Below are 13,287 nucleotides of genomic sequence, written 5' to 3' on the forward strand. Positions count from 1 at the left end.
AAAATTTCTCTTAACTTTTTTTTCTACTTTCAATTTGTGCTAATCTAATAGCTTTCCACCTGTTTTACTGGTTAGTATCTCTAGTATACTGTTGAATCAAAGTGGTAAGAGTAGATACTTTCTTTCTTCCTGATTAATATCCTATCATTAAGTGAAATGTTAGCAGTAGATTTTTTATAGATGAACTTTTTGTACATTAAATCCCACTCTTTGGTATCTGCACAAAGGACAGAAGAATTCTTAATCAGAAAAGTGCTTGCACATCGATGTTTATTGTGGCATTATTCACAATTGCTAAGACACAGAACCAGCCCAAATGCCCATGAACAGATGAAAGGATTGAAAAAGTGTGGCACATATACTCTATGGAATACTACTCAGCCATAAAAAAACAACAAGAGAGGAATCATCAGTTGGCGTAATGGCTATGTTGCTGGATTCCCATGTAGTCGACCGTGGTTTGAGTCCCGGATCCGGTGGCTTAAGCTCATGCCAGACATGTGTGCATGCATGCCCAAGATCCTGAGAGGAGAATGGAGGAGAAGGGATTGTGGTGTGGCCATCCAACCCCCACCCCAAGGGGGAGATTTCTTGCTTTCTGTCTGTCTCTCTCTGTCTTTCTGGTGAGCACATGCAGCCTATAAGCAAAAACCTCTGCAAAAACAAACAAATGAACAAAAACAATAACAAAAAACAAGAACCTGGCTTGACAAAAAGTGGATGAATATGGAAGGTTTACTGCTGAGTGAAGCAAGCCAGGCTATGAAGGAAAAACATTGTATGTCTCCACTTAATTAATATATACCGAGTATCTGGGACCAGCAGTTGGTGTAATGGCTATGTTGCTGGACTCCCATGTAGTCGACCGCGGTTTGAGTTCTGGACCTAGTGGCTTAAACTCACGCCAGGCACATGTGTGCCCAAGATCCCGAGAGGAGAATGGAGGAGAAGGAATTGTGGCGTGACCATCCCCCTGGGGGGTGATTTCTCACTTTCTGTCTCTGTCTCTCTCTGTCTTTCTGGTGAGTGCATGTGTCCTATAGCAAAAAACTCTCAAAAAAAAAGAATATATATACTGAATATCCACACTTGATGGCCAAAACTAAATGACTAAAGGATGTAGAAACATAGTAAATGGTTGTGAATACCAGATACAGTGTGAGAAGAGGGTGGGTAAAGGAGAGTCTGAGGAAAGACATTAAGGAGAAAAATAGAAAGGCAAGTCATTTTGGGGACAAAGAAACGGGTTATTATCTATTGAAGATAACTTAATAGTATTGTAAATTGGACTGGTGAGAAGTATACACATGTTGGAATATTCACTTCACAAGCTAAGTAACATGTGATTGAATGTATAAAAGAAATTTAAATAAAAATTTAAGAAAAAAAGAAATTCCTTTCTATATCTAGTTAAACATTTTTTATTACGAATGAGCACTAGATTTTTCTAATAGCTATAAAATGATATATCATTGTTACTTTACTCCCATGTCCCTAATGTCTAGCAAGACTGAACATAATTTCTTACTTATTGACTATTACAATTTGCTTTTCTGCAAATCTCATTTGCTCATTGTTTCTTTTTGGTTATGTATGTTTCATCCACTTGTGAGTACTTGATATAGCTTAGGTTTTCTCTATCAAGTGTTTCAAATAAATAATATAATATAATTTATCATTTCCTTTTTAAAAGTTTTGATTAAAGCTTAACATTCATTTCCTTTGATTAACATTTACCCCTTTGCCACACAGATTTTTAAATTATGTGTGTCTTTTTTTTTTGGAGAGGTTTTTTTTTGCTGTAGGGTGCGTGCGCTTGCCAGAAAGACAGAGAGAGACAGAGAGATAGAAAGAGAGAAATCACCTCTTAGGGGGGATAGCCACACCGCAATCCCTTCTCCTCCATTCTCCTCTCAGGATTCTGGGCACACACACACACGCACGCGCCCAATATGAGTTTAAGCCACCAGGTCCAGGACTCGAACCGTGGTTGGACTACATGGAAGTTCAGCGATATAGCCATTACACAAACTGCTGGTCCCAATTATGTGTGTCTTTTGCTTTATAGCTTCTAGGTTCTATCTTGACTAATCAATTGCTTGAAGTATGCTTGTAGACATATAAAACCTATTTTTAATTTAATTTATTTTGATCTGCCTTCCCCCCAGATTAATAGGATACTGAATCAGCATCATTTTAAAAATAACCCATCTTTTCTCCTTTTAACTGAAAACTGATTTTGTTACATATCAAATACTCCAATGTTCTAGAATCTATTTCTGAGCCCTCCTTTGTTGTTCTGACTTGTTTTCTAAGCCCAAACCAAAGTTGATAAGGAGGTCATGATATGCTTGATCTGGTAAGGCTAGACACTTCTCACTAGTTTTCTTTATTACGTTAATTACTTTATTTAACCCTTAATGTTATTTTATCCAATTCCCCCCATGTCCTATTCTGACTAAAATTGGAATTGTATTATATTTACTTAATTTTAGGAGAATTCATATTGTTATTATATTAAATCTATCTAAAAACATATTATTAGGCCAGCAGGTGGCATGATGGCTACGGTGTTGGACTCACATGCCAACTGCAGTTTGAATCCCAGCTTTCTCACTTTCCTCCTCTCTCTGTCTGGAGAATGCGTGTGCCCTGTAGCCATTTTTTAAAAGTAGTAATAATAAATAATTTAAATAAAATGATTCTTTTAAAAAATGAAAGTAAAACTCAATAAGGCCTTCATGTTCAGGTCCCACGAGTTCGGCCCCAAGCCTACGACACTGACTACAGTCTGACACGCTCGCCCCCTCACGATGGCCTCTTTCAATCTCTGCAGTGCCCTCTCTGTCCCTTGCTTCTTCGCCTATCCCCTACTTGTCCTTCAGCTCTCACTTCAAGTGTCACCTGCTCAGAACTTTCCTCCCAATCAACTCTCTACCATCTAAATTATACTTCCAACTAAACCTTTGTTATTTCCTGTTCCATAACAGATTTTGTAATTATATTTATGTATTTACTTGTTTAAAGGCTTTATTTCCTCATAAGACTACAACTTCATGAGGGTAGGTGTTACTTGCTTTGTTGAGTACTTTTAAAAATGCCTGGCACATAGCAATCAGTAAAGGTTTGTGAAAACAATGACTACATTAAATCTTCATGATTTTATATATATATAAATCATATATATGTATATGTATATATTTGGAGATTTTTGCTGTAGGGTGTGTGCATTTGCTAGAGAAGACAGAGAGAGACAGAAAGCAAGAAGTCACACCCCTCCCCACCAGGGTGGATGGCCACACTACAATCCCTTCTCCTCCATTCTACTCTCAGAATTTTGGGCATGTATGTACATGCGTCTGGCATAAGTTTCAAGCTGCCAGGTCCAGGATTCGAACCACAGTCAGCCATGCTGGAGTCCAGTGATGTAACCATTATGCCATCTCCTGGTCCTGAAAAATGATATTCTTATTCCCCTTCATCAGATGTGAAAATTGAAACTCAAACAGGTTTGATGATCTCTCCATCGTTCCAAAATGTGGGTCTGAATCCACATTCTATACTCATAAATGCTGTATTGCCTCCCAAATAAAGAAGGCTTTCCCATCAAAATAAAAAAAGGTCTGGAGGTAGCATAGGGAGCTAATGGGGATGACAACCTACTCCTGGCTTTGGTTTATGAAATACAAAAAGAAACTCTCTGGGGACTGAAAATAAAGTAAGGTCCTTGGGGTTTCAATTAAAATAAGGATGTGTTAAACTGGCCCCATAGCCTACTGGTTAAGGAAGTCAGATCTCACACAGCTGACCTCAGTTTAAATCCTGGCCTGATGACTTAGAAAACGTGCCAGGGATGTGTACATGCTTAAAATTCCAACAGAATGAAGAAATGGAGGAGAAGGAATTGTAGTGTCACTGTGCACCATTGTGAGGGATGCTTTCTTCCTCTTTCTGTCTGTCTCTGTCAAATGCCCATGTTCTCTGGCCATTAATAGAAAAGAGAAAAGAAAAGAAGAAAAGAAAGGAAAAGAAAAAAAAAGAAAAAGAAAGAAAAGAAAAGAGAAGAGAAAAGAAAAGAAAAAAGAAAAAAATGTGATAGAAAATTGTGTAAAAGGATTGAGAGTACAGAGAAAGTAGGATTGCAAAGGAAGGAGAAAAGGGATTTTTAGACGATCTAGTGGAATGAATGAACTAAGAGACTGGACAGCCACATGAAAATAAGCAGGGAAACTGGGTGAGGCCTCCCAGTGGGCATAGAGACAAAGGAAGGACCAGATGGTTGACTGAATGCATACTTTGAGAATACTTCTACATACTTTGGGGATTCTGGGACTATGAAACATGGACAGAATTAGAGAGGCCGCAGTGTTCAATAATTTCAGGAGTTCTTTTCCCGTACGACCATATAGTATTTACTTTATCTCTCCTATTTTTCTGACCCCTGTTCTCCCTGGAGAGACTTCTTGCACCACTAATATGATGTATCTGCTCCTCATCAAGTTTGAGCATAGCTCCTAGGTATTCTAGAAATTCTTATTTCACTGTTGTTAACTTAGCTGTGTTCTACTGCAAGGGGCAGAGGCAAAAAAAAAAAATAAACCATGATCAGCAGTGGAAGTACAAATAATGACTACACTGAGAAAACTGGGGATGGATTTTCCAGGAAATAAAGGAATCTGGAATGTATTTAATATCGTATTTCATCCTCTCAGAGGTGGCTGCAAGTCTAGGCATATATAGTCCAAGATTGCTGAAGAATGTGGCAGAGTTCATGCCCAAAAAACAGGTATGAGTGTCTTTTCAAAACAAGAAAGCTCCTGACTGCAGACATTATATTCCATTATAGTTAAAAATCTGTATATTGATATTTAGAGGGAGATAAATAATAATAGTATGTTTACTGTGTCAATCACTAAAAATCAAAATATTTATTATTAAGAGTTGCTAAGAATAACATTACCTTAAAACTGGAATCCAAATAATCCCAAACAAGTATCCTATAAAACGTATAGAAATAGGCTGCTGACTCCTGAAAGGCAACGAGAGCTGGCTCCCAGTAACCCTTTGCCTAGAAACAATTGCTAGGCAATATTAGATTTGCTCATAAATGCAGTTTTCACTCAGTGATAAGTATATGATAACACCCATCCCACCTCCCAATCAATTTTTCTGCTCTCATTTCAATTAAAAGCAAGAGACTCTGGTAAATATTATTTATGATGATAAATAGTCTCATGGGTAGACTATTTCCTGGACAAAAAGATGAAAATCTTTGCCTTCTACATCCAGGAGTCTTCAGTCTACAAGTGACACATTTCTTCTGTTTTTAATTTTTTTTTAAGCTGAGTGTAAATGTTGTCCAGATACCAGAATGATAGAATAATGAAACTTGAGACTCATTCTTTTTCAAGTTCTTTGGTTGATCCACAAAAAATGAATGCTGCAATTCACTTCATTTAAATTTGCTTTAAAACTATTTAATAGGCATATTTTGAGAATTTGAATGTGTAAAAGAAACATCTCACCGTTTCAGAATTTTAAGGTTTTCCTTTGTGTTGGATTTTCTTACTGTTTGTCATAAATTTTAGACTCAGATTTGTATAGACTCTTAACCTTTTTTTTTTGTTTGTTCTAAATTGGATCACCTCACCTATTGATAAAATAGATGACACAGTTTGATCATTTAAATGTGCGGTGCTAGTAAAGTGCTCAGTAACACAAAGAATAGGAGGCTAAACTGTGGTTGGCCTGGTTATGAATGGATTGCTTTTTGTTGCATCTGTGAAACTATTGATTGGATATACTGCATTCAACTCTTTCAAACCAAAGATACATTTTCCTTAAAGAGCTATGCTCTCATATTCCCATTTCCGCCCAAAGCACCAACACATTCCTAGTCCTCCAGACTTTAAATTCTTGAGCCACAATTGGTTCCTCTACTACATATTCTTTGTTTTTCATTTTTATTTTTAATTAATTTATTGATACATGTTCATTTTCTGAGCATCATCACAGCATACAAAATGTGATTTCCCATCCAGAATATACTATATACTACATAGTGGCTTAATCACACATGTTATCGCCAATAATTTTCCATTTCTAGTTTTATATATATACATATATACATATATATGTATATGTGTGTGTGTATACACACATATATATTTCCTCCTATTTCTCACTCTGCCATTTTCCACCCTCCTCTCACAGTATCTCAAGTGGCTACAGTTTTCCATTCCTTTTTTCCCACATTTTATTGATTCACAAAATTTCTTAAATAATCTAATTACTTTCAATAGCAAGTTCAGCTGGTATATACATATCTGTGAATACATGTCTGACTTTAGGCGTGAAACTCTGAGTAGAATGAATATACTATAAGGTAGCACCTAGCTGATGCTATATAGCTTGCTATGATCATTTAATAGGTATTTTTAATATATTATTTTAATTTCAGGAAAAGCAGTTTTAGCTTTAATAAATCAAAGAAATACTAGATTGAACCACAACAGAAGATAGATTAAGTACATGAGACTGAGCTGGTGAAATAGAATTTTATGACTTTTGAGTAAAACATTACTGATTTTCTTCTAGGCTTTGTTTTCTAGTTTTAAGTATTTTGTCCTGTCTTGAGCTGCTACTAGGTTCATTTACCCACTATTTGAACAGAATTCAAACCCGTTTCCTGGCTTTAAGGGCTACCATATATTCTTTAACACATAATAAATTCCTTTTTCTCTCTCTACTGTGCCATTCTATCCAATGTTTTAGTGTATTACTTTATTCTGTTCGCCAGGAAACAAACAAACAAACAAACAAAAACAACTAGCAATTACTTTCTAATTCACAGTTAAAGCTAAATGTTTATAGTCTGGATTAAGAGGATTCAATTTTAGCCTTTCATCCACATCTGGCTCCAGACACTTTATGCCTTCCTCGAATTCCTGTACAGAGTGGACACCTATATATCCATTTATTCCTGCCTTTTAGTTTGTTTCACCTGAAATGCCCTTAATGCTCCTGTCGCCCATTATTTAATTATCCTATTAAGCTGTTGAAATTCCCACTTACCCTGTGGACCTTTCCTCAATTCTTCAAACTCACACTTATTAATAGGTTGCCCTCACTAGTATCTTTTCAGTCCATCAACTGGAATCTCCTTGTGTTCTAGAATGCTAGTCAATCAAGAATCTTAAATCATAATAAGAGTTAAACACTCTCATAGTGCTTATTCTGATGCCAATTTATCACAACACCTTTATGAAGTAGATACTATTATAATCCTTATTTTTCAAATGAGGAAATTGAGACATGGGGAGGCCACATAAACTGCTGAAGATCACATAGTAAAAAGCAGAGTTGGGACCCCCAAACCAGACACACTGGTTCTGGAATCTTTCTCTACATCTTTCCCCAAAGTCTCCCAGAAAAGTGGAAGAATCTATCCAGTGTTAACCCTTCTTATATCGGTGTAAGCACACACTCATGAAGACATGTAAGTCAGCTTCTTCGTGATTTTGTTTTCCTGTTTTAGACAGCAAAGGTTTCAATTGCCCATTCCAATTCTCTATCAAACCAGTAATCTGAAGATGATCAGCAACATGATATGTTCATTTGATGTGGAATTACTTTACCACTGTAAAGCACATCCTTTGGTCTGAAGAAATATATCTCAAAGGCCCACTGGTACAGTGTCTATTGTTCCAATCCTTTGACAGTATTGGGGCATTTGCATCTACTACTAGGTATGAAAAAGGCAGTCTAGAATAGGTATCTATTACTGTCAAAACCCATTTATAGCCCCCTAGGGTTACAGGCTTAATCCAGTGTAATTTATATGCCAGCTATTCATGGAGCCTTCTCCCCAGGGAATCTTCCCTAAAACTATCTGTTGTCTCTCTCTCTTATTGACAGAACAGGTCTTGTTGGCATTTTGTGCCTCTGAGGGTGCAAGAGGATTATGTCTATATTTGGCCCATGTCTGCATTGCCACATTTTTCACACCCCCGCCCATGTCACTCATTGTATGGATGCAAATGGCCACCTCAAGGGAGCACACTAAAAAGTGCACTTGGTGGTTCCAGTCACCTTCCCAACTTGTAAGCAAGTCCTTCTAATAGGCATTGCCATATGCTACTTTAATGTGGCCCTTAAATTCCCAGAGTAACTACTATAGAACTCCCTTTATAGGAGTTCTTTAAATAGTCCAGTTTTCCATTGCTTATCTACCTTACCATATGGCCAGGCCATTGGCTACTACCCTTGAGTCTATAAAAAGCCCATATATGGGCTTTTGTCATTGTTCAGTTCTTCCATCACTTCCAAACTGCATGAAATTTAACCTACTGAGCTGATTTGTTCTTATCTATTTCAGTGAGAAACTTCTCATCTACTGGCTTTAGTGCAGCAACTTTTCAAACAGAATGTCATCCGATCATCTTGGCACAGTCATCATAAACCAAGCAGCTTTTTGTCAGTCAGGAGCTGTTTGTATGGAACTGTTCAAGTAACAATCTGGGAGCTTCACAAGTGCTTCCAAAGTTGGTTCTACAGAGAGACAGGCTACTAGCTCATGGATGGTTTGGAGGCCTTGTATTTACCAGCAGTATGCTTCTGTATAAGCTATTTGCATTTTATTAGGAAATTCTTCTAGGCACTGCCTTTTTTGTCTGGGTGTCTCTCAGATATCACCAAGACATTACGGGTATTTTAAGTTTCATTATTTTATGTTCTTTAGTCTTAGAGGAATTCTCAATTAGTGCTCGGTAGTTGGCTAGTAATTGTCTCTCGATGGTGTGTATCAGGTGGCAGCATCTGTGAGTGTTCAAGATCCCAAAGGTTGCCGCCGGGAAGAGCTCACAGGCATTTGCCATAAGATCCAGTCTGCATGAGTGTCAGTGGTACACACTTCCAAAATCATGTGTAAGTCGGGATCATAGGGCTCAAAAGGTGCTAGGAAAGCTACTGCTTTTTGTAGTTTAAACATGGCTTGCTCTTTTTTCAAGGCCCCATTGAAATAGTTTTTGTTTCTGCTTTGTTGTTGTTCTTGTTGTTGTTGAGTAGTCTAAGAGCTAGCAATATTCTCAAATGTAGAATATGTGTTCCCTCAAATCCAAACAAACCAACCAAATGCTTCTTATTTGGTCCTGGAGGGAACAGTGAAAACAGTTTATTTTAGTTCTTTCTCTCTTCCTGTCTATTGGAAGAATGAACTAAATAAATAATAACTAAAAAGTATGTTGAGTGTGATTGTGGCTACCAAATGTTTTGCAACCATATTTAGGGAATCATGTATATTTCAGCTGTGGGTACATTTTAATCACGCAAATAATTTATGGGTCCAATTTTCTAATGGAAATATTTCAGCATACAAGAGGAAAACACTGCAACATATAGCATATAGCTTTTCACTATTGCAACCATTTTATTATAGCACAAATTTACATATATTTTACATATAATCTAGAATTCTGTTAATAAGGGATTGCTTAAATTATGAGACATTGTAAAATGGAGTGTGCTGCACCTGCTGAAGAATGAAGCAGGTGCACATGTTCTGATTTCCATAGAAGCCAAATATATGCTAGTTGAGATATACATGTACTGGGACCAGCAGATGGCATAATGGTTGAGTCACTGGACTGCCACGTGGTTGATTATGGTTCGAGTCCCGGACCCAGAGGCTTCAAACTCACATTGGATGTATGTGCGTGCATGCCTAAAATCTCAAGAGGAGAATGGAGGAGAAGGGACTGTGGTGTGGCCATCTGCCCTGGAGGGGGGCTGATTTCTTACTTTCTGTCACTGTCTCTCTGTGTCTCTCCAGCAAGTACATATAGCAGGAATCTCTCTAAAAAAGAAAAAGAAAAAAAAAAGAAAGATATTTTGTACTAACATCCACAGACACCAAAATATATGCCATCTGTAGAACATTATGTGTGACACGATTCCAATTATGATAAGGGAGACATACACGCTTATATATGTGTGTCATATCAGAAGAACAACTAAAAATTCCAGGTTCGGAAACAGAACTACCATATGTGCTAGGCTGAATGACTCAAGGAGACGCCATTCACCATTTACTCCGGTGATTTACTGAGCTGCACCCTCTAGAGATGTGCACCACAGAGATCTTAGAAAGACACCTGTACTAATAAGTTTGGTATGACACTTTGAGGTGGATATAATTAGAGGCTTTTACTTTTTGTCTTTATGCATTTCTAGATTGAGAGTCCTTGTTGCTTTTTTTTGTAGAGCATATGTTACACAAACTTGATGAATATAAACACATACAAGCAAGCATGTAAACATACCAAAAAAATCCACGATGGCAAATCTGTGTGGAAAGAAAAGCAATGTGTTGATAAACCATTCATTGAAGATACTCCATAAGTCATAAACAGGCATGTATTTGTATATGTAAAATATTCTGACCTCAGTGGTTTGCTTTTGATCACATGACCAGTCTTTGGCAGAACCAGCACAGGCACCCAAGTGCTGCCGTGCTTCATCCTTTTCCTCCATTTCTGTTCCTGTGGCACCTGCCATGAAGAAGGGCAGTAGTTAGCTGAGCGGAGATTGGACACCCTGTGTTTTCTGCATAGATTTCTGATTATTAGATCTTTAGCCAACCAAACATTCTTGGTTAACGCATGTAGTTTTCTCTGTAAAAATACTGTACTGGGGCCAGCAGGTGGTTTGGGGTGCTGATTGCCACATGGCCGACTATGGTTCAAGAGCTGGACCTGATGGCTTAAAAATCACAACAAATAAATAGATAAATAAATAAAAGTTTTTAAAAAATACTCTGTATAGCGGCCAGCAGGTGGTGTGGTGTTAAGGTGCTGGACTCTCAGATAGTTGACCACTGTTCAAGCCCCTAGACCCCGTGTCTTTTTGTTTGTTTGTTTGTTTGTTTTTTGAGAGGTTTTTGCTACAGGGTGCGTTTGCTCGCCAGAGAAACAGAGAGAGACAGAAAGCAAGAAATCACCCCCTGGGGGGGATGGTCACACCCCAATCCCTCGCCTCTCAGGATCTTGGGCATGCACCCACGCACCCAGTGTGAGTATAAGCCACCAGGTCGGGGACGCAAACCGCGGATGACTACATGGGAGTTCAGCCACATAGCCATTACGCTAACTACTGGTCCCTAGACCCCATGTCTTGAGAAATCACACCAGGCACGTGAGTGTGTGTGTGTGTGTGTGTGTGTGTGTGTGTGTATGTCCAAAATCCCGAGAGAAGAATGGAGAAGAAGGGATTGAGACATGGCCATCTTCCCTGGAGGATGATTTCTCACTTCCTGTCTCTGGCAAGTGCACATGCCCTAAGGCTATATATATGTGTGTGTGTGTGTGTGTGTGTGTGTGTGTGTGTGTGTGTACATTCTAAGTTTTTGTGGCTCCTCAGATTGTTCTTTGTTTTTTGTTCTTTTTCTTTGATGTCTCAGTGGATGTTGACTAGTTTGACTTGATAAGGATTGTGGACATCCTAAATAATGTTCTCTAAATATCCAATGCAAAATTGATATTCCACGTCTCTTCTTAAGGAGCCATTCACTTTATGGAAGGAAAAAGACAAAAATGCTTACTTCACACTCAGAATTTCTTTCCTTGTAATACAAAGCAGTATTTTCTGCATTAAATCGAGTACCATCTTCACAGTTTTCCTGAGTGCCACTCATATTGTCATTTCCTTAATATTTTATTACATGGACTTGTTTTAAATTTTACGTCTGCAAAGTCACAGGTTGATGTGTTCCACTATATTGTTAATTGATTATGAAAATAAAACCTCTTGTGCCACACAAAACCACCTCACGTGCCATCGCAGTGCAGGTACCCTGCTTTGGGAAACAGTGCTTACGGCCATCTGTGTCTATTCGTAGAATGGCCAGAGAAGGGAGGAATCAAAAAAGAAAGAAATCGATATTGATTAAAGTTTACAAAAACTATGACTCAGTTTAAAAAAATCACAACAATGCTAATAAGCATTGCCTCCTTGGTGTGGTTTGTCTCAGATTTAGATTAATTATTTATGTTCTAATATAGTATTTGGTTACCATTTCTTCGTGCAGATACCAAATGACTAATAGACTTTAGGGTTCTTTGTTCACATTTTAAAAAAAATTTGTAGTAGAGTTACATTGATATAATTCTAAGATTTATCACCTCTCTCAAATATGCACAAATACTGAGCTTGTCCAAGATTCTTCCATAAATTAATTATTCATTTCTTCATATCCTATTGAGTTTTGGCTTTGGGGTAGTGATCTAGGGATATGAGATTGAAGAAGGAGAGCGTATGTGGGGAGAAATGAGCTATCTAAGACCCCAGAAAGCTGCAGTTAGAATGCTACTCATTGATAGATGGGACATTCATTCTGCCTCATTTTTTTTCTAAATAAACTTGCTGCCAAATTTGACTTAAGAATTGAGAGTGGGCTCTTCCTGTTCTCCATCATGGCACAGGATCAGGGTGAAAAAGAGAACCCCATGTGGGAACTTCACCTCCGCAAGCTGTGCCTCAACATCCTTATGGGGGAGAGTGGAGACAGACTGACCAGAGCAGCCAAGGTGTTGGAGCAGCTCACAGGCCAGGCCCCTGTGTTTTCCAAAGCTAGATACACTGTCAGATCCTTTGGCATTGGGAGAAATGAAAAGATTGCTGTCCACTGCGCAGTCTGTGGGGCCAAGGCAGAAAAAATTCTGGAGAAAGGTTTAAAGGTATGGGAGTATGAGTTACAAAAAAATAACTTCTTGGATACTGGAAACTTTGGTTGTGGGATCAAGGAACACATGAATCTGGGGATCAGATATAATCCAAGCATTGGTATCTATGGCCTGGACTTCTATGTTGTGCTGGGTAGGCCAGATTTCAGCATCTCAGACAAGCACAGGACAGGCTGCACTGGGGCCAAACAGAATCAGCAAAGAGGAGGGCCTGCACTGGTTCCAGCAGAAGTATGATGGAGTCATCCTTCCTGGCAACTAAATGACCATTTCTGCCAATAAAATTTTTCAGTGAAATATTAAAAAAAAAAAAAAAAAGAATTGAGAGCAGCCCAGATGTCTTAATTTCTTTTTTTTTTTCCCTAGAAGGGCAAACATTATTTCTTTTCAAATACTAATATATACTAGGATATACATCTGGAAAGTTTGGTTTGTCCTGTCCTTGGGTATACATTAGTATTTAGAAAAGTACAGGACAAACCAAGCTTCCAGATCTGGGAAATCTACCTTGTGCAGCTAATATCAACAGCTGTATATCCCACTTGGGGTC

At 38.1% G+C, this 13,287-nt stretch overlaps 2 protein-coding genes across 4 annotated transcripts in view; one reads left to right on the plus strand and one right to left on the minus strand.

Moving 5' to 3' along the window:
• AKAP19 (A-kinase anchoring protein 19) overlaps positions 1-7,137 on the minus strand; it is a 61,710-nt gene extending 54,573 nt beyond the window's left edge. For 2 of the 3 annotated variants that reach the window (XR_334463.3, XM_006147823.3), the window contains exon 1: positions 7,075-7,137. The gene's annotated coding sequence lies outside the window, so the exon portion shown is untranslated. Of the gene's footprint in view, positions 1-4,960; positions 4,983-7,074 lie in introns of those variants that run through there. The other variant, XR_003549313.1, reaches the window with a different exon arrangement.
• Positions 7,138-12,467: 5,330 nt separating this feature from the next.
• On the plus strand, positions 12,468-12,974 carry LOC102482781 (60S ribosomal protein L11-like). The gene has a single exon (XM_014587580.1). It carries the CDS (start codon positions 12,468-12,470, stop codon positions 12,972-12,974), a length of 507 nt encoding a protein of 168 aa, XP_014443066.1.
• Positions 12,975-13,287: the final 313 nt, after the last annotated feature.

Source organism: Tupaia chinensis, unplaced genomic scaffold (genome assembly GCF_000334495.1).
Source record: "Tupaia chinensis unplaced genomic scaffold, TupChi_1.0 Scaffold000225_1, whole genome shotgun sequence".
Taxonomy (NCBI): Eukaryota; Metazoa; Chordata; class Mammalia; order Scandentia; family Tupaiidae; genus Tupaia; species Tupaia belangeri.